General features: G+C 35.7%; 1 protein-coding gene across 3 annotated transcripts in view; it reads left to right on the top strand.

Moving 5' to 3' along the window:
* The window catches only part of LOC134527338 (uncharacterized), a 97,182-nt gene that overhangs the window by 37,219 nt on the left and 37,113 nt on the right, over window positions 1–22,850 (top strand). For all 3 annotated transcript variants that reach the window (XM_063359926.1, XM_063359927.1, XM_063359928.1), the window contains exon 2: window positions 10,469–10,585. In XM_063359926.1, coding sequence (XP_063215996.1) covers window positions 10,528–10,585 — 58 coding nt within the window. In that variant the 5' untranslated portion in view covers window positions 10,469–10,527. The remainder of the gene's footprint in view (window positions 1–10,468; window positions 10,586–22,850) is intronic.

The raw sequence follows: 22,850 nt of genomic DNA, 5'->3' as shown, positions 1-22,850 counted from the left end.
AAGAAACCGGGATCGTGAAATCAGAGCAAAATTTAAGTAGAAGGTTATCTATATGCGAAAAGGAGTAGAATTTTCCACTTACCATTCTAAAGGTAGAATGATGAATATAAATCCCTCTAGAGATGCACTAGCACTCACAGGAGCCACGCGCGAATGATGCTACAAGATTACCTTGTAATCAGAACTATGTGAATATCAATCAAGACATAAATAAAATAGGGATCACTCTCAGACTCCCTGGGATCACATCCCTTAAGCTAGTCGCTGCGAGACTGCTTCGCGAAAGGGGTCGCGATTGAGAAGCCCTGGGAAGAAACGATCACGGTGGCGGCAGAAGGACGAATCAACTGTCCCTGTCGGCTGCATGTAGGTAAAACTCATGCTAGGGGCCCAGAGGTCTAGGAAGTGGGGAAACTGGCCTCTGATTGGCTGAAGGTAGCGGTCAAGGGCTTACCCCGCCGACCAAAAGAAAAAAATAACAAAGGTGGCTGGTATCCTAGCTTAAGGGGCATCAGAGGTCACATGTGCTCCGAACACAGCGCGTTCTGTCAAGCACAGACGAAACAGACTCGGGGTTAGTTCACGAAAGTCCCTAAAGATGAACTAGCTTAAGCCTGGCCATTATGGGACATACTGGTTTGCGCTCTGTCGGACTAAAAGAAACATGGGAAGAGATGTGGTGGAGGACGTTAGAGGCCTCGCTACTCGTTAAACTTAAGTAAAGTAGTTGGCATCTTCGCCACGAGATGGAGAAGCAGACCTTTCGCTGACGAGCGAGATGACATTGATTTAGGCTGGCCGAGATCCGAGGTTAAAGCCAGGTCAGTGTTCTCGGTGAAGTTCCTGTATATGAGGGGGGGGGGGGGGATCTGCATTTGCTAACTCGTGAGAAATGTGTTAGGGCAGACGCCGATACGTGCCTGACAGCCCTGGATCATTAGAATGGGGCATGTATGGAGCTGCTAACCTAAACTGAGCTCTGGGAATGGGAAAAGACGCTGAGAAAAGTACTCTCGTTCACGAAGCCAGACACTATTACTTATCGCGTTTGTGGCCTGAGGCGGGAAGAAAAATTATGTCTTATACTTGGCTGGCAAAATCACACCAGGCTCTCGGTTGCGGAGCTGGGAAAACGTATCAGGACTTTTGTTCGAAGGATTTTATCAGGATGAAAAATGGGCTAACAAACTTTATATTAGGAGTTCTAAGTAAAAATAAACAAATTGGGCTAAGTTTTTAAAATTTGCGGAATAGTATGTTGATTTTAACATGGGGTTTGAAAACGGAAGATTTCGTCTCGCTTATAAAATATTGCCAAGTTTCTGAAAGGATACTATTGTTGTTGCCAGTCATTGATGCTGAGTCCCGACAGTTTCAAGAACAAGGCTCCGTTAATAGTGTTTGACGTTATCAAAAAGGTTGATCGAATAAATTCAAGCATCATCGACTGTAGGATCGAGATAACGACGAGTGGAAATATTTCACCAAACACCTATACTATTTGTCTGATACGATCGGCTTGCATCGTTCAATTGTCATGACAAGCTTGTGAAAATTTTGACATTAATAATATTTAGTTTGCGATAGGTATTAATTTAGTTACGACCCAGCATTGCTTGCGACAAGATATACTGCAACCTGCAAGGTTTCCAGAGCCAAAATGGATTCGTGCTCAAGGAGATTGGTATAACCTACGAAGAAAACAGGACTCGAACCCGCAACTTCCAGCCTCCGTACCCCCCTGGAAATTATTGTACAAAAAATGTAAACGATAAAACTAATGGCTATGTCAATAATACCGTGGCCTGGAGTAAGAAAAATGTAAAATTCCATACCACCAAGTGAAAAACACTCTATACAATTTGCTACTGCAGAATCCGTGTGGCATCATTTATGTCGCCGGACTTGAGCAAAAGAAATGGCTCAGAAAATTGTGTGAAGCACCATTTTAAAATCTACACCTGCAGATTGACTACGGCTGTCCTTCCCTTCGCAAGATTAGTGCATTGCACGGCGTTCAGCTACACGTCAAGTTTGAATGAATACGTGCTTGTACAAACTCGTAGCTAATGCGGAAATATCACTCACAGTGAGAGAAGGGTGCACATACACGGAAACCTGTGATGGAGGCACTCAGCACTGGTGGTTTCCGCACTTTCCTGTGTGCTACTAACCGACTCAGCAGCTACTAAATTTCCGAGAACCATAAACTGTGCCGTCTATCACACAAGACTGCACACAAATCTTGCAGCTAGCATCGACGAGGTCTCACCTCGTCTACACGTGCAAGACCAAATATGGATGTGTTGCAACATGTTACGACTTGCGATGCATCTATGCGGACGCTCAAACGACGTGCGTCTCGTTGTAGTTCAGTCAGTGAACCTGTCCCAAATAGCACCGAGGCAAAGCCAATTCGCATCCTGACATCGTAGTTCATGTCTTCACGTTGCCGAAGAAGATGTCCAGTCAGAAACATGTATCCCTGAGCCCATGACCTGCGAACCAGTTGGAACCGGAGTCGACGAAACAGTACTCGTAGTTGACGAGACAGTTCGTGCTTACAAAAATGCTTAATGCATTAACCTAATATAGGTTTTTGTAATTTTTCTAAATAAATGTGTAAAAACGGAACTTGCATGTTTTTATTTCTAGAATTTTAAGGTACCTGGATTTTAAACTAATGAAAAATTAATTTTTAAATAAAGTCAATATTTTGACTCATGTAGTTTACCAGTAGGCCATAGGCATATAAGTGAGGTCCAGATGACAGGACCCTTAAATCACCTCTGTTCGTGGTGCAGTACCAATCGGATTCGTGATAATTCGTTGCTGTTCCAATGTCGACCTTGATAGACGATCTAACATCGACGTCAGGGACTCAGATGGCACCGGCGACGCCGACGACAGTAGAGAGATCAGTGGCAGCTGTGCCGGCAGCCGTGCAGATCCCAATGTCATCGGTTCCATCAACTGCAGACATTTCGGTGCAATCTGTGATACTGGCATCGACTTGTTCTGTTCCATCGGTTGAAGATTCGCCAGCAACATTGCAGCTTTCAACGAACGACAAACGTTCATCGTTTCAGTGCAAATACTGTGGCGCGTCATTCACTACCACTTCGAGTACGCGCAGTCGAGGAGCATATAGATTTCGCATAAGCATAACTTGTACATTTAGTTTCATTTCAAGTTTATGTGAGGGTACACCCGAAAGTTCAAGTGAATTTAAAAACTCCGCAGAATATGAAGTGCTCTGTTCTGTATCCATGATTGTATCTATTTGCAAATATTCCTGCATTTCCCCTTGAAACTCTTTTAAAATATGTGTTGATTTTACTAACGATATCATTTTTTTTGATGCCAATATTGCTCTTGCGCACAACCACTGATCACTATTCAAATTTTGTGCAAGTCCGGGGAAACTTAAATAAAAATAATTTTCTACTAAATTACCGAATTCTCTTGAAAGTAAAATGTAACCTTCGGCATCAACGTCCAAACAACCATAACCGAAGAAAATAAACAGAAACCTGACCTCGAAAATTAAAAAAAGTTTAAATATTGCTTGGCGGTGACAGAAAAATAAAAATAAATGTGGAAGCAGATGTTATACTATATTGAATAGTGAATTGACCTCCGGTATTACAGTATTAGATTGGTTAATTATTTAATTTACTTATTGAAACGCCAGATGGCGTTAAAATTCATTAAAATTACTCAAACTCACAGTCGGACGATCATACATATCCACATCAGTTTTTTTTTGCCCTTCGGAAAAAAAAATTATTTTTTATATATAAAGTGTCCTATATCCTTTAATAAAACCTTGAAAATATGCGCACAAAATTTCATGATGATCGGTTGAGTAGTTTCCGCGTGAAAGCGTAACAAACAAACAAACAAACAAACAAACTCACATTTGCAGTTATAATATTAGTAAGGATTTTTTACTAGAGTCTATGTACCTTGATTCGTAATTTTTATTTAACATTGTGAATATATGCGTGAGCGACTTAACTAGTACCAAAGTCTAAATCAATTGTATTTAATAGTTTGCTTATAAACATAATCTGAAAGTAAATTTAACAACTTCGTAAACTTTAATCAAACGCCATTCACACCAAACTCAAGAGTCACACAGAAGTGACGTAAGAAAGAAAGGCATCCGTTTCAAAAAAAAAAAAAAAAAATCAGTTTCGACGTGTTTTAATATTACATAAAATTCAGGAAAAGGGAATATAAATAATGGTATTTACATATTAGAAAATTTAAAGCGAAGCCTATCCCACTAATATTATAAATGTGAAAGTTTGGATGGATGAATGGATGGATGTTTGTTACTCAATCACGCCAGAACGGCTGCACGGATCTGTATGAAATTTGGCCTACAGCGAGCTCATAACCTGGATTAACACATAGACCACATATTAATATGAAATTCCATCCGTAAGGGAGTGAAAAAGTGATGATTTCTTTTAATAACAAAAAAAATTGGCTGTCTGTAAAGTAGGTTTACGGACGATAGTTTAACGTGACAACGTCATAACAAAACATTGATGAAATGATTGATCCAGAAGAAAAGGAAATATCATATTCGGCCTGAGACTGAGCAGTAATAGGTTTTTGCAACCAAACCATTTAGGCATTAAAAATATTATATTCTTTGAGGAAGAATTTTTTTTTAAATTTTTCTATCTTTTGTATGATAAAATCCATCTCTGCATACTTTAATGAATAAAATTGAATCATTTTTATTGAATTATCACTATTTTGTATGGATACAAAGGAGTGAAATGAAATGTACAATTTAATTAATAAATTTACTTTTATTTGCATTCATTATTCAAATATATTTATTACTTTTGAAATGTTACGTGCGCTGTATTTATTTTTACAAGTACAAAAAAAAAATTCGCACCTTCCGGGATTCGAACCGACAACCTTATCACTAGAAGATGGCGCCGCTGATCGCTCACCCACGAGGCCATATTTGTTGATTGTTAGTTTCAGATGGTATATATAAATGTATAAAAATTTTGTTCACGGTAGGGGAATAATATTATTTCGTTTTTATAACTAGATTTTATAACAAATACGCATCCCAAATACACCAAACTTATTTATAATGTGTTACAATATTTTTTAAAACATTTTGCAAAAGATCCTGGTTGTAATTTGAATTATTATGTGTAACTGTAAAACACCATTGATGGTTCAAAACATATTTGAATATTCAACATTACTTTTAAATAACTGTACCGATTGTGCTGAAAATCGGTGGACAATCGTTAAATTACATAATATTAATAATTCAAACGACGAAAATATGATTGAAAAGTCAAATCGATGGTCGTTCCAATCGAGTGGAAGAGAGATGCCACGCATGCGTAGGCCCTACAATGAGCATGAAGAGAGATGCCACGCATGCGTACAATGAGCAAATAGGACACATCCGTAGTGTGACATCCGTAGTAGGACACTTTTTCGTGTGTGCAGCTGGCGTTCATCGATTTATTAGACGTTGTCACGTCAAAAAATCATTGGTCATAGACATACAAATAGTGAGTGAGTGTCATATCTCTATGTCTGCCACACGATCATACACATAGTAAGGTCTGGCAAATTCATATTTTTCTCCTGGTTGAGACCAGCACGCTTAGTGGAGCTCGCAGCGGCTAGTAAAATAAAGGCGCTAATAACAGTTTTGTTCTTAACTTCGTCAATAGATAAAGTTGCCTTGAATTTTAAAAGCACCATCGTTTGATGCGTTTGTCATGTCTTTAATTTTCTTTTGTTTGTGCCGTATGCGTTCCTATACCATTCAACCGATTTCGATGAAATTTTGGTGAGTTGTTATGCGAATGCCCATGAAGGTTTCTGAGACGGTATAGCTATTTTGCAATAGTTGTTGCACGAATCGTATAAAAAAAATGTGTTTGTTTCATATTATATAGCGGCACTTCGTCTGTTTTTGTTGCATAAGTGCGCACGCATGAGACAATTTATTTAAATATAAAAGAGAGACAGAGATAGAGTGAAATATATATAGAGTGAGATTGAGAGAGACAGAGAGATAAGTTGAGATAGAGCGAGGTATAGAGAATGAAATGGGTTAGATAAAGAGATATATAGCTGTATAGAGCTATATATAGATTTATATATAGAAGAGATAGAGATAGTTGGAGGTTTATATGTATATATGTTGGTATGAAGAGATAAATAGAGATATAGAGATACATAGATATATATAGAAGTGGATAGAGATAAATATATATTTAGAGAGATGGATAGATGATTTGTATATGTGTAACTACTTCAAACATATTATAAAACAAAACTGAATGAGGCATTGCAATGCATGACGAGCATTAGCTAGAAAATGGAATCTTTTCAATATTAGTAATCTATTATTTTTCATATTTTTTCTATAGTGCTTTATAGAGTCTAGATTGCATACAGACCACCAATTTTTAGATGTATACAGGTAAATAACTACACACTGGCAGAAAAAAGTCTGCCGGGTTATGCCAGTGATAGAAATTATTTTGCTCACTTGACATTAAAATTAAGAAGACAATTACTAACTACATCTGATTTCTTAAAAGGTCCCCTTCACCCTGTGTTCGGCCCGGGCAACGCCGGGTACTGCAGCTAGTAACATCATAATTTATAGCGAATGAAATAATTTTTTGTTGGTTAACAATTGATCAATTATGTCAAAAAAATTATTTCAAGTAAATAATTGTAGTTACAGAATGTTTCAAAACTCTCATTACTGTCTACGATACATTACCACTCAACACAATGCAAGAAAATCGCTTACGTTAATAAATATTTCCATTAAAGGTATACTGTTTGAATATACTAAACGAAAACATGTTTTGCTTGTTTTATAAATGTTTGTATCAAACATTTATAAATATTCACTTTATTTATTCAATACTTAAAAAATATAAAGGAAAAATTCTGCTTAACATGAGTAAAAACGTGTATTAACAATCCATTCATTAGGTATATACAATATTTCATTCCCATATATAATCAGGAGATGTAAATTAAATAGACCCTTATCAAATTAACACTCACATACAAATTAATGCAATCGTTAATTTGGTAATCATATTCTGTGCTTAAAAATTTAAACGTTTTTATTTATTAAATCCTATAAATATAAATTATCTTACTATGTCAACAGTTCAATAACCCTTCACCTAAAATTTTACACCATGACAATATAATTCGTTTTGCTTACAAGCAGATAAAAGAAAACTTTTACAATGTATTGGACCACATACAAGAAATGCCCATATGACGTATTTGGAATGTCAAACCCAGGATCAATCTTTGCTCATAAGATATTCAAGAAAGCAAACATACTTTCAATGTAACCTTACTACAATGCGTTATTCCCAACCTGCTGATTAAAATCCTTGCTAGCGATAATACCTTTAATAAAGAAAATAACATGAAATGTTTCAATTAGAAATATATGTATGGAATGATCACCATTAACACCATACATTTTGGAATACTGTGTCACGTGAACTTATTATCCAGACGTTAACGTAACGAGAACTTGTAATTGTTATGTCAAATTTACGCCCAGGTAGATATAGTAGTATACGGAGAAACTCAAAAAACAGCGTAAAGCTGGATTTGAACATCTACCGAAGAAAGGACGCCTTGTAAAGTTTATGCCCGTCGCTAAACATAACTGAGAAACGAATACTCCGTACTGGTTTCAAACGCTCCTCTTTCTCATTTTGTAAGAACCTGAATATCTGTTATAAAATCGATATCGGATTAGAAGCTGATTTTATAAACATCAAGTATTGTTCCGTGTGATAATGTGTTTTAACATTCATACTGTTCATCCACCCACCTATCAATCTACCCACGTAAATATCCATCCTTCCATCCCCCTACCCATCCACATAACCATACATGCATCTATCCATCCTTCAGTCCATCTATCCTTACATCCCTCCGTACATCCAAACATACAACTATCCATTCATCCATAAAACAATCCACCCATGAACCCATCTACTCATCCAACAATCCTTACATCCACCCAAAAACACATCAATCTCTCCATTTACCCATCCATTCGCCCATCCAACCCCCCCCCCCCCCTTTCAATACCATCCATCCACTCACCCACTCATTTATTCATCCATGCACCTGCTCATTAATCTGTTTATTTAACCATAAATAATAAACTCCACAACAATGATACATACGTAAATAAAAACATTTTAAAACTTTGGTTGCATGGTTGAATGGTTGATCAATTAATTAGGTTTATATATATATATATAAAAATTAAATTTTTTTTATTTCGCTTTTACTGTAATTTAATGCATTGAAAACACTTCTATATAATTATAAAAGTTTAAAAAAACGCACATACCACCGTTTACAGCGTTCGCTCGGCAGTGCTCAGCATTATACTGCCTTCAGATTCATGTATACAGTTCCCACCTTCTACTGTACAGGATACCGATCTTACAGCGTGATGTAAATCTTATTTGTATTGTTTTTTTTACTTCTCCTTCCTGTTCCTACACTGTCATACTTTTTAAAATATACCTCCAAACACCCACTATTTATCTGGAAAATACAACTACTATTGGGTGGTTAAGATAAACTGTTTTATGACTACCCGCAGTAGTTAAAATAAACCTGTCTACGCCAGAAGCGAATTTCAATTATGAACCCAGGGCCGTTGTTTCCACGATGGAAAGCATTCCCAATGGCAAGCACAGAAAACACCGCTCTTCACAGCCGCTGCATGGAGCGTGGAGGCTGGCTGGGAATACCGGCACTTGTTAGCATTGCTGGTTAGTGCAGCAGTGCGATGTCTGGCGCGTCACACTCCTGGTGCCCGCGAGTGCTGGTTCCGGCTGTCGCAGGTTCGAGCCCAGCCACAGGCAAGACTGGCATTTAGAAACCGCAGTTTGTAACCAAGTGGCTTGAATGTTGGAGTTCCCATCGCTATGCAAACCCATACGACGTAAACCCCTACTTCAGACATGTAATAAATTATGAATAAAATAATGTATATATTTTTTTATTTTATAACTTTTTTCATTCTCCCATTTCATATATCGCACCTTTCCTCCTCTTCCTGATTATCTTTATTTTTTTTGTAAGTGCTTATTTATTAAATAATACTGTCATTTTATCCATTACAATTTAAATTGTTGCATTATTTTAGATACAGCAAACGAAACTATTAATCAAATATGTATGAAATTTCTCTTTAATTAGTATATCACCGGATAGTAATGTTTTAAAAAAACATTAAAAATGTACTTATTTGGAAATTTTATTACATGCCTTTGGCATATGTCAAGCTAAGATAATAAAATTTAAATACATAATTTACCCTGAGAAAACAGAGTAAGTCAATCTGACAGTTAAAACTTTACAACCCCTCTTGATGTAAGATTTTGGACATACGCCATTGCTAAGCACTTTTTCTGTAGAAAAAATACCCAGAAGACAAAACACAAATTGAGCAAACAATTGGTGTTGTCAACAGGATATAAACACCAAATAATATTCCATAACAGGAATATGTTTAACAAAAAAAAATGGACTAAGAGAATGAAAAAAAAACCACAAATGATGACAGCACAAAAATATTGAACGGACGGGAGCAGATAGCAGTTCCCGAAACGTCGCTTGTTTCTGTTTTGGATAAAAACAAACTATTGTGTTTGTTTCGTCTTTTCGTTTTGTCGTGTTTTTGTCTCGTTTTAACTGTTGTGCTGAATATTTTTTTGTTCAATATTTTTGTGCTGTCATCATTTGTGGTTTTTTTTTCGTTCTCTTAGTCCATTTTTCTTGGTTTTTCTTTGTTTGTTGACCATAATCCTGTTATGGAATATTATGTGATGTTTATATCCTGTTGAAAACACCAATTTTTTGCTTAATTTGTGTTTTTGTCTTGTGGGTATTTTTTAATTTTCTTATGCAGAAAAAGTGTTTAGCAATGGCGTATGTCCAAAAGCTTACATCAAGTCATGCACTCCCATTGCACAAATCTTTCAAAGATAATTTACAACCCCAAAACAATAATTTAATAGGCAACACAAATTAAAAAAATAATCTTGAATATTATTTCAAGCTTGACTTCCAAAATATTTTAAGATGCTTGGAAAGGTTAAAACATTTTAAAAGATGGCCTCTATGCAAACTCGTGCTTAGTTTTTAATGCTTCCTCCAGAATTGCAGACAGTGAAGACTAAGTGCATGCTAAATGGTACAGGCATCATCGAAGTTCTGATATTCATCAGTGGGGATACAAGAGGACTGACTGATGAACCAGCACCTAACGAGGGAATAACCCAAAGTTACGAGATGCCCGCTGTGTGGCCTTCGAGTGACGCGCTGGTGTGTGAAAACCAATAACCGCGGCCATGTACCGAGAAGCAAGTGTTGGTATATATACCCGCAGGAGCCGCGAGGAGCAGTCACAGGGGCCGGGCTCTGGCACGAGCAGGACACTGAACAACAATGGGGCAGCTGAAGTGGGTGCTTGTGCTTGCTCTTGGAAGCCTGGCGCGCGGGGCTGGTAAGTGGCAGCGGTAGTGCTTTACTTCTTTACCTTATAATTTATAACACTTTAAAAATACATGTTCAGATCCAACCTCTGAAATGACTTAGGCCCTATATCAAGTTAGGAGCACTTAGTCAAATTTTCAGTATTTGCGAGTCATCATACTAAAACTAGTTAAGTTACGGAAGTCAATGATTGGACAGCAACATGATGTAAGACTTAAATTTCCTTTAGTACAACCTGACATATATTTTGGAAGATTTTTTTTTTTTGTTGTTGTTTTCAGTAGCACCTGATTTATCCCGCAATTTTGGTGCCACAGGCATGCGGTCATGCACTTAAATGCTATGTATACCATTTTTTTATGAGTTGTAAACAAATAAAATGTGTGCTTTAATTTTTAGCGAGAGCTTGATACATCCTTCAAACTCAAGTTACCATACTCACTTCCAGCATTGAGACTGCGCGTAGACCTGAGATCATTAAGTCTTGTTCAAAAATACTAATCCGCTGGTAGCCTACTTAAGAGTGCGCGATACACGTGGTTCCGAGCAGCAAAATCGACGTTTGCGGTGGAGCAGATTCTGTAAATACCATGACATAAATTGGATTTTGGTAAAATATTATTTACAGAGTAAGGATGGATCTTAAAATGTTATTACTCGAAATTTCGGTATGTGTCTTATTTTATTAACTTATTATTCCTAAAAACGGCGAAGTTTAGTAGACGAATGCTAGTATAATTTTAAATGGAAATGGGAAACAAAAAAATAATATTATACAACACATATGTGTACATGAGTTAGAAACAGCAGGATGCATTTAGAAGCAATACCAGCTGAAAAATCTGTTCCGCCGTAACCTTTGTAATCGGTATACGAAGAACGAATTTTACACATCGTAGTTCACGCGTCCACACACAGATGTCGGGCACTCCGCACGCAGAGGTTCATTGCAGTAACACATAACAGATGTCGCACATGTTGGAGATCGTCACTACTTGTTTTGTTGTATCGCGCTACCACGAAGCCACATTTTTAAATTGAAATATGTGGGAAACGCTGCAATTGGTGGCAATAAGTCGCGTTTTAAAAATAATAGTGTTAAAGGAAACCTGCTTCTTTCTGCAAGGCGGAAAAATAAAAGTTAGGTAACTTATTTTTAAATTGATGATATTAGTTTGTTTTTGATTCCAAAATCTTTAAAACGAGTGTATAACACTTTCCATGTATCTGAATATTTCAAATAACAGCAGCGCAGAGACTGTAGCATCCGATACCGGCCGCAGCGTGGGAAGATAGCGCGGGAAAGGGCGGGCGGCGCCGGGCTGTCGAAGCTAGTGCGCATTCCACGTTCACACGCTGGTGACAGTAGATAGGACAAACTGAATCCTTAAAAATGAGATCATACCATGTTTCACCAACATCGGAAAAAAAAATTACAAGTTTTGATCTCTTTAGTTTATTACATATCCAGTTATTATAATTGCATACGGCCATCTTTGTATTGTCTCGTGGTAATGATGGGATTTGAAAGTAAAAGTATATAATTTAAAATGTCACTGAAAACTAGATGCTGCGTGGCATTTTGCCGAAAACGAAAATTAGAGCACGTTGGCCTATCGTTCTCCATATTACCTGCTAGGGCTGCTACTGTAGTTTTTGAAGTTGAAAATTTAAAAAAAAATAATAATAATGGAATGGAAAATAAATATAATAAACAGAAATAAAATTCATTACTAATCGATCAGTTTCAATCTGGCTGTATAATTAATTTGGACTTTACTAGTGCAGAAAAATATTATATTACATACACTTGTTGAACTTTAATCTAGATAAATTGGTGGTCATGTGGGTAAAGGCGTCATAAACGTTTGAGGGTTCAAATCCACTTTGAATCAAATTTTTTTTTCTATTGCGGAAATAGTTTAACGTCCCATTATAGGGACTAACATAAAGCAATTTTACAATATCAGTAGCCTTTATCGAAACAATATAAAATATGGCGACTAGAAAGGTGCCAACTATCACACACTAAACCTTTCTCAGGTCGTATCTGGCTGTAATTTTTTTGTTGTCAAGTTGCAAAGAAATAGTATGATCGCAAGGGTTTTGTTTACAAATTTAAGCAAACGATCATTACTATGGGAGTGGCGCCTCTCCCTTTACTTACTCTATGTGCTGCGGCCGGAGGTTTTTTTCCCCCCTCGTTGCAGTAATAGTCGTTAATATTTAATGATATGTTGTTTATAACGACAAAATACACACAAGTAATACCAAATATATTTAGTTCGAAAAGTTAAAGAAATAAAATGGGGTGAAAAAGGGGGGGGGGGGGCAAATGGGCCAGCCCCGATTTTACAAAGGCAGCGATTTTACGAATGCCATCCTTGAAACCGTGAGCCAAGGGCGCCCATACCCATGAGCAGGGTAGGGCTGTGGCCGCCTCCCCCAGCTTTCAGGAAGAGGAAAAAATGTATGGGTTTTTGAGGATTTTTGGCAAAATGTAATTTTTGACACTTTTTGACAATTTTTGAAGGTCTGCCCCCCCCCCTTACAATCTATCATATAGTCTGCCCCACCCCCCTGACAAACTGCCATATGGGCGCCCTTGCCGTGAGCATACGTAAAATCGTGGTTCTAGTATTATTAAAATGTGGAAACTAACAAGTTCTAGTGTTGTCACAAAAAACGAACTCGAACCCAAATTTATTGAGACGAACTTAAACCGAACTATTTCAAAGTTCGGTTCGAGTTCGAAATTTCGAACGTTCGCACAGCCTTATGCAATACAGTAGAGCACTCCTCAACCGGAATCATTGGGGAGAGGTCTATTCCGGTTATGGGAAAATTCCGGGTAAGGGGAGTTGCGGTAGGGAGGCAAATAAAAAGGCCTTTACATGCTGCACATATTAACTTATATGTATAGCCAAAGTTCTACTGAAAATATTTTCCACAGTTATAAAACCATACAATAAAAAATATGTAGATCTACAAGTACTGTTTTCAAAACGTACCGGGTCGTAAAACTCCGGCCTGGTTGAATAACCTTCATTCTAGCAAGCTGGCAAGCGGGTGTTTCTTATCTGTGGGGGGGGGGGGGGGGGCGTGCGTGAGCGAAGAGGACGATGAAGAGGGTTCGGGGGAGGTAGTAGGACTACAGCTACAGTGTTGTGTTACTTCTGTGTTGACGTGCTAGTGATTCACACTTCCTGGAGAGTGTATAGTAACTGCCACGCACAGTTTACATTTCACATAACACTTCAAGCATCTTGTTTAAAAACACAGTGATAGAAAATACAGATAAAAGTAGACTGTTTAACCATATATTAAAGTATAAATATTTACATTTACATAATACTTATTTGCACACTAAATTATTGTCTACATTGTCACATTATCACACATTGGAAGTAAATGTTACTCGCTATCACGTGTGTCAGCGTGTATAGTGGGAGTCGGTGCACATACTCTCGGGCCGGCCGGAATTTTCCGTTTACTTGACATAGTGAATCAATAAAACTACTTATAGGATAAATATCTTTATAGTAATTCACGTCCTACGCGAAAACCAGCGGTGTATTTACGCAATGCGCGGGAAAGACAGGCTATAATTAGCTCTCTGACAGACGTGCGCGCGCGCGCCTACATGTACAGTCAGGCAAAAGCAAAAACGCCTCGTTCCAGTGCGGAAATGTTTTGGAGGTGTTTTGTAATGTTTTAATTTTTTTGGAAAATTTGTTCCGGATATCGGGAGTACCGCTTGTGGGACTTATTATTGAGGGGTGCTCTAACTGTACTACTCTTGAAATGTCACACGTGAATGGAAACTTATCAAATAAGCGTAGCATAGCAATTATATATCGCCTTAATTAAAAACATGATTTCAGAGGATTTAAAAACGGCTATCCAGGACTCTTTTTGGTCATTACATATTTTCTATTGCTACATCTGGACACACATTAATGTTAATTGTAGCTGAAATCACATAAAACAGTATAAACAAATACTAAACGTCCAAAATATATACGGCACAACTGCATTACCAATTCACTATCTAGCACTAGCGGCCGGCCGAGGTAGACGTGCGACCTGAAAGATAAGGTGTAACGCTGTAAGCAACCACCGCGTCTACCATAAAAGGCAAGTGAATGGGTGTTATGGGTTTGACGGAGGGGGAAAAAGGAAAGGGAGGAGGGCATCGTGTTCTGAGGTTGTACGGGCCAGCAGATGTTTTCCTCAACTGTAGTTCCGGATAACTGGATGCCGGATACACGGGGGAGGAGTACAGTTTAATAGAATATTATAATTACATCGTAAAATGTTATTGGTCCCGAAATTTTTGTATCAGTACGCGGTGTAACATAGTTACACTTATTTGTAAGTGAGGAGTATTTGAAACTTTTGGGCACGGTAAACGAATCTTACGAGCTGCTATAGCTTCAATTATTTTATGTGCTCTTGTTCTGTTTTGTGCGAGTACATTACAATAATCGTAATTTTCACCGCGACTGGAGAACATTGTAAAAAATCTCACGTGTCTAAAAATTTCATAAATACGCATGAACAGATGAATAGAAAAATAATTGCAATGGCTACTAAAGTAGATACTATTCCATCTTTAACAATTAATCGTTAATTTGTGGTATCATATGTGGTTTTCTACTAAGACTATGCTTTATTTCAAAATAAATTTTGACGTACTTTATATAGTAAATTTAAAAAAAACTTATTGGTGGAAAATAACTTGAAAGTTTATGTATTTTATCGCTCAAAGACTTGTTGGAACCTACAGCTTCGAAGTAATTTGATACCCCGAAAATCTTAATGAAATTTAAGAACCGTTACTAATAATTAGCTAACCAACATGGAGGATTTTGGGCTCTTTTGGCGAAAAACCGAGACTGCCTAAAATGACTCATGCAAACTGAGTCAATAAAGGTGCTTCACATACACCATTACAGACATCCTGCACTACGCCAAGAGACCCTGACCCTTTGACCCCATAACACGTAACATTTTTGAAATATTGTATTTCCCCCAAATTTAATGTTACTGACAATATTTCATTTTCGTGACTTTTTATTAATACATACACGACTATGTGACCTTGAACTTTACTACATACCCAAATGAGACAAAATTCCCCCCCCCCCTTATATACGCCCATGTATCCTACTGTAAATTAATTTCATATCATTTTCTTAAAATATAGGTACTCCATAATCTCTTATATTTTCTACACACATTTCTTATTGTTTGTGGATGCGATTTGTAAAACTTCGATTCTTGCAAGGGCCGAACACGGAATGTCATCTTTCTAAAGTATTGTACATACATTTTTAAAGTTAGTAATGTATTATATATATTATATGTGTAAACTTTCTACTGTATTCCATATAAATATATATATGTAAACTTTCTAATGTATTCTATATACAACGTGTATATAAAACATACTTACAAATTCTGGCAGAATATTCCTGGCGAAAATACAAGACGTAAACCTGTGTACCATACTATTCACGTCAATGGATTCGGAGTTTTGAACCCCCAAAAATAAAATTTTCTTATTCTTGAATAACTTGCACTGCGTCTGATGATTTTGTAGAACGCAAATTTTTCACCACTAGATACGTAGGTTGTAATGGACATCCTTCAATGAATATAACTGCATTTCTGTTTTAGCACATTTTACCACCTGAAAAGCTAATAATAAATAATAAAAAAACCGGGGCAGGCATTACAAAGCACGTTTGCAAGGTGTAAATTTTCCTTTCTAAAAAAAATCATATACCACAGTTTACTTACTGATGATGTTAATTTCAAGATATGGAAAATTCCATTTTCGGAGGTTCGTAACTCGATTTATGAGTAAAGTGGTTATTAGGCTATCGTCTTGTATTCTTTCCAGAAACAGCCTGCCGAAGTTTGTACATGTTTTAAATACACGTTGTGTATATATGTAAACTTTATATGTATTCTATATATATATATATTGTGCTTAATAACCAAGAGTAAACTTACTTTGGTTACGTTAGTGAACCTATGACTAGCCTATGGAAAGAAAACGCTACGTAACATGAACGAAAAAAATATTAAGTAAAACATAATTTTTCACTCAAATTAATTACAACTTTCAATATTAATTTTCAATGGGCTATTTCGTGGGCATCTTTATTGGAAGGCCACGGTGTGCTAGGGTTAATGTCTGTCGCTCATTAGCTGTTATATTCTCGGTATCATATTTAGATATACGGTAGCTTCAATTACAGAACAGCCACTGAGAGACAGGCAGCAAGCCCTCCCATACCTTAGGCCGCGGCCTTCCACCATAGACGGTCATGGCTCTTAACGACACATATAATTTATTCTAATATTTGCCGCAATATAGATACACTACTTAAAATATAACAAGACTCTCTGAAAAAGGTTTGAAACCCAGGCCACCGCGAATGCGAGTTTAGTAATTGTACCTTCAGAGGTAGTATATAGGTGGGTAGTTACCACGACCATGTTCTACGTTATTTGAGAAGAGACATACGTTTCCTTTCTGTAGCGAGAAGTTGGCTCAATTTCAACATACATAACACAATGATAATATAGTGAACTGTAATTCAATTTCGAAAAACCGATATGGTAATATTTTGTATTCAGAAATAACTTCCATTGAGATAAAGTCCATGTTGTCCAAACTTTGACGTTCACTTTTTAAAAAGTTTCTGGCAGTCCAATAGTTTTCTGGTAAAATAAGATCTTTGCAATCCTTTTCACAGAGACCTTTCTCACAAGCTAAACGTCAAAATTCGTACAATGAAATAGATTATAGTAGTTCTGTTTAAATTATGATTACCAGTTGTGATTGCAATAATAATAATAATAATAATAATAATAATAATAATAATAATAATAATAATAATTTATGTGTGATATACTGTAATGCCAGTAACATTGACTTTTAAGTTAACCTAATTGGTTACGGAGCAAATATTATGTTGATCGATAAAAAAAGGTATACTTAATTATACACAACATGCATTTATAAAAGTTAATTAAAGTTAAAATTAAAGTATGGACATTTGGATTTACAGAAAATATATAAACTGTGTAATATACTGTAATGCCAGTAACATTGACTTTTAAGTTCACTTAATTGGTTACAGAGCAAATATTATGTTGATCGATGAAAAAAGGTATACTTAATTATACACAACATACATTTATAAAAGTTAACTTAAAGTTAAAATTAAAGTATGGACATTTGGATTTACAGAAAATATATAAACTATTATCTAGGTCCATTGCGGAAAAAAAAAAAAGATAAATTCTTTTTTGACTTTTCTTAAAATCAAAAACGTAGACTACACGGACTTCGCGTTTTTTTTTTGTAACTTCGAAACGAATTTGGAGAAACAATTAACAAATTTTCATTTAGAAAATAGTAAACTAGCAAACTGATTAGGATAATTTTTCCTGGAGTAATTCAGCTTCAGTTGCCTGAGCCAATACCTAGTAATTCGGGTCAGCCAGACAACGCTGACCAGACAGAGCAGAAAACTGTTCCAGCCTATCAGGACGCGCCATTGGTATTAACGCCACCTCGCGCGATAAGAGCAGAAAAAGTTGAGGTAAAGCCGATATTTTTTAATGCGGAAAGTGCCGAGATCGCTGATTTTTCAGAATTGAATATGCTGTTGTCTTCTCAAACTATTAACAAATTATGTTGTGTTTTATTCTCTACAAATCAACGGTATATTTGTTACAAAACACGAGTCAGAAACGTCAAGTGTATTAAAAAAGGTATAAAAGAAAAGTTTCGTTCTGCAGTTGTCAGACAGATGACAATACTAAACTATTAGGTATGTAGTGTAGACTTGTATTGAAGTTTTTTTTTTCGCTTGCAGTAAAATGTAAAATAAACATGAGTGATAATTTTACTTTGTAATATTTTATGTACCAGAACTGTTGAACGGTTTTTATTTAAACGAAGTGGTGTTGTATCACACAGTAACATCCACGAAGCGTAAAGGTTATAAAATGGACGCTTAAGCATAAAATCGGCGTTCCTTTAAACGAGAAAAAAAAGATCTATCCGCTCTGTCTGGTTTGTATGAAACGGGCGTGATAGTCCAGTGTCGTCTTGTGCTTCTCAGCACATCACAAAGCCGTTGCCTCGACTGCTTAAGCTGATACATCCCACCCTATCAGCCGTCCACAACCCCCCCCCCCCTCCCCTACAGGTGGCATTCCGTTTTCCTACTTGTTCGTGGGATTTCCACATGGTGCCGCGCCGTACGCTCTTCTGGCCGAATGCAACGCTATCCTTCGAGGAAAACATGAACCACTTCAACTGACCGCGCGCGAGAAAATATTATCTCCCTCGCACTCTTAAAAGTAATTTATGCTTTTCGTTAATAAAATGAAAGTACAAAAAAATAACTAATTTTTAGATAAATATTTTTTTGTGCAGACTTTTTATAATTGTAAATAATTAACATTCTAAATATCATTAAAAATTCGTAGTTAGCAATAAAATCTGTAAAATCAGAACCTACATAATAATTCATATAACTCTTAAAAATATTACAGCAAAGCCAGTGGAATGAACAGGGTTTAAATAAATTAAGAGCTAAGAAGGCTTAGAACTGTAACTCTTTAAATTAATTATAAGGGTTCTTGAATAAAATTTAAGTCACAAAATTTATCGAATAACTATGTTTCTATTCCAAACTATATTTTTGAAAAGTATCTGAACGATTTAATTTAAAAGTACATAAATCAAATCACTAGAGTCTATCAGTTAAAATATAGCAAAATATATTTGCACAGATTAATTACTGAAAGAATGTCTAAATAACAGTTTAAAAACTTTTATATAGAGAATATGTTTATTTCAAAACCCATTTTATATACATACAGGCCATAGTCTATGAGCATAGCGTTGTAACGCTAAACCTATTAATTATAAAATATCTATAATTTAATGGCTCCAATCATTGATAAATGATTCATGTTATCCTTGTTGAACGAAACATAATATTTTTGCCTTATTAAGTTAAAAATATTCGTGTGCTTGATAGAATATGTGCTTTAAAGTATAAGTTAGTTTTAATTTATTTGTATATTAATAAAAAACAAATATTATCTATTCATTAAAAACTGTAAAATTTAAATTTTTTCGATTTCTATTGTCAAAATGCCTAAATTAAATAATAAATATATATATTTTACGAAGCAATGTATAGGTTGAGATGCATTATTTTACTAAAGCTCAAGTGTTCTCCAGCCAGTATTCGTCTTAATGTTTATTTGCAGAAAGCAAAATAAAAATTAATTAACTAATCACCTAATTGAAACTCAAGTTGTCATTTAAAGAAAAATAATACACATAAGTATGTAACTAAATTATTCCGTATAATTTAAGTTGATCTTTATTGATTGTTGATTATTTATTAATTTTTAAAATTAAATGCATGATTTTGGACACATGTAATGACGTTGTAATATAAGGCTTGTGTAAAATCATTATATTATTTATGAATAATTTTGACCAATATACAAACATGAATACTATAAAAAATTCCTTTACATTACTGTTTTAATAAACGATAAATATTTATTATAAAAGAAAACACACACATAACTTATGTATAAAAACATACCGACAGATAGGATGATGAATTCACAAGCCGCTTTTTATTCAGAAAATTTGGATAATTTTTTAAATAATGTTTAGTTAATTAAATGTGTTGTTAGTAGTTTATAAAAGGGCATCCAGCGGCAAGAGCCAAAAGCTGGTGCTTGGCGCCGATCGACATCTAACGTCAGGGCAGCCATCTTGATTGACATTGACCTATGAATTTGACCTCGCCCACCATCTTGGAATCTACCATTTTTAAATCGAGTGCCTTACTCCCCTAACATTGCATTTTTCGGTACGGCCACCATATTGAATTCTAAAGTCTGGTCCGTCATCTTAGATATGGCAACACAGTCAATATTTTTACATTTGACTACATAACAACCATATTGTTTTCGTCTACTGGAGGTTACCATCTTGGATGAAATCATAACAGCCATTATATTTTTTTGTTGAGATCTATGATGAGATTGTATTCATTTTATGAGAGAGTATCCCTATGATCATATCACATCACTCTGATAACATCGTATCTCTCTGATGAGATCGTACCCCTGTGCCATATCCCTGTGATGAGATTATATACCTGTGGCGAGATCGTATCCATTGCTTGGATCGTATCCCTGTGATGTGATCATATTCTTCTGATGATATATTATCCCTGTGATAAGATTTATCCCTGTGATGAGATTTATTCCTGTTATGAGATTGTATTTCTCTGATGAGATCGTATCCGGTTACGAGATCGTATTCCTGTGATGAGATCATTTTCCTCTGATGAGATCGTGTCCCTGTGATGAGCTCGTATTCCTGTGATGAGATCATATCCCTCTGATGAGTTTGTGTCTCTGTGATGAGATATATCCCATTGATGAGATAATATTTCCCTGATTATATTGTATCCTGTTATAAGATCGTATTTCTGTGATGCGATCCTATCCCTGAGATTAGAAATTATCTGTCTGATGAGATATTTCCCAATGATGAGCTCATATCTCTCTGATGATATCGTATTCCTCTGATAAGTTCGTATCCCTACTGAGTTGAATGTTTGTACATAATGTGCTTCATTTTCGTTAAACGTTCATAGTCAAGTGTGTAGTCATGACTGTAGATTTTATGATTTTGCATATTTTGATCTTTTAGTAAACATAAAACATTTATCAGTATTATTGGTCTTAGAGTAAGTGTAAAATCATGCTTAGTTATTTTCCCTATTTTCTTGAAATGGGTTACATTCATGCTGTTGTTCTGACAGTTCAGGATCTCTTGTGTTGTTTGTTTGAAATGTCAAATATTTTTTATAGACTACAAGTTTAGACGAAGAAAGTCTCGTGGTTCGGATACACTTGGTCTATACGCCCGAAATTGTACATTACTTCGTTGAAATATATGCCAAATATCGAAAAATACCTCCTTGGTAGGCGTAGTGATATCGAGTAACATGATTGATCAGATGTCAAGAGTCCTTGTTTGTAGTTGAGGATGATTAATTAAATGAATATGTATCGACCAAGGATCGAACCAAGTACTGAAATGAATCAAATAAACCATTACACTAAAAGATGATTTTTTAAAAATGATATTTACAACATTTTTCGAATTTCTAGGTTGATAAATACGATTTTTCCACGATGGCAGTATATATGTAATCATCGAATTACTGGAGGCTGTTAGATGAGAAATTTGAGCTACTTCTAATATTTTGATAATGTTTTATCAAAGAATAGTTTTTTTGACCTAAAATTAACCCTTTTTTTTGCATTGAGAAAGGATCTAACAAGACAAGAACCGATCGAATCAATCAGTACATTAATTGCAGATTTTTTTTATGATAATGGATATTTTTCGAATTTTGCAGCTAAATAATTAAAAACTTTCAAGTTGGCGATCAAGATGGCAACGGCAGCTATTGTCAGCTAGTGGATGATGGATTTAAGTCGCTTTTAGAATTTTTTTACCATGTTTTATTAAACAAGAGTTTATTTTTTACCTGAAATTATTTTTGTATCGAGAAGGATCGAACCAAGTACTAAAATAAAAATAGATTCAATCATTACATTTATGAATGATATTTTGATGTTTTCTAGAATATTTAACAAATTTCTAGCTAAATAAATACGGACGAGCAACGCGATGCGATGAATGCCACGGTAATATATTATACTGCATTCTAGCGGAAAAAATTTGCAGCAGCGCCCTAAAGTAGACGACGTGTTTACACTAGTGCTCTTTGAAGCGAGTTTTGAAAAATAAAAGATGACAGATCGGTTTTAAAAAGTATTATGTCTGAATATGTGTGTTACTTTTAGGCTATATATTTAATTTAATTTCCTGTCTGGTAAATATCTGGATGTTCACGCAGTTAAAGGTGAAGGTTTTCCAACTCTGAGGTCCAAGCTCTCATGGTTCGAATCACTGTGCTTCCAATGTATTTTGTATGAAAAATTAAATTAAGTATGTCACAAAGGACCCTACAACTACATTGGTACGTTATGGAACATTGACCGTATTTGCATTTGAGATTTGAGAGAGCGACGCTGGGGCACATTAGGAACAAACAGTAGATGGCTACTTCCAGCTGAACAAAAAAACTACGATGGCTGTCGTAACGACATCCAAGATGGTGACCCCAAGAAGA

The sequence above is a fragment of the Bacillus rossius genome, chromosome 1 (genome assembly GCF_032445375.1).
Source record: "Bacillus rossius redtenbacheri isolate Brsri chromosome 1, Brsri_v3, whole genome shotgun sequence".
NCBI classification, from domain to species: Eukaryota; Metazoa; Arthropoda; class Insecta; order Phasmatodea; family Bacillidae; genus Bacillus; species Bacillus rossius.
This window is presented reverse-complemented; position numbering and strand designations above follow the sequence as displayed.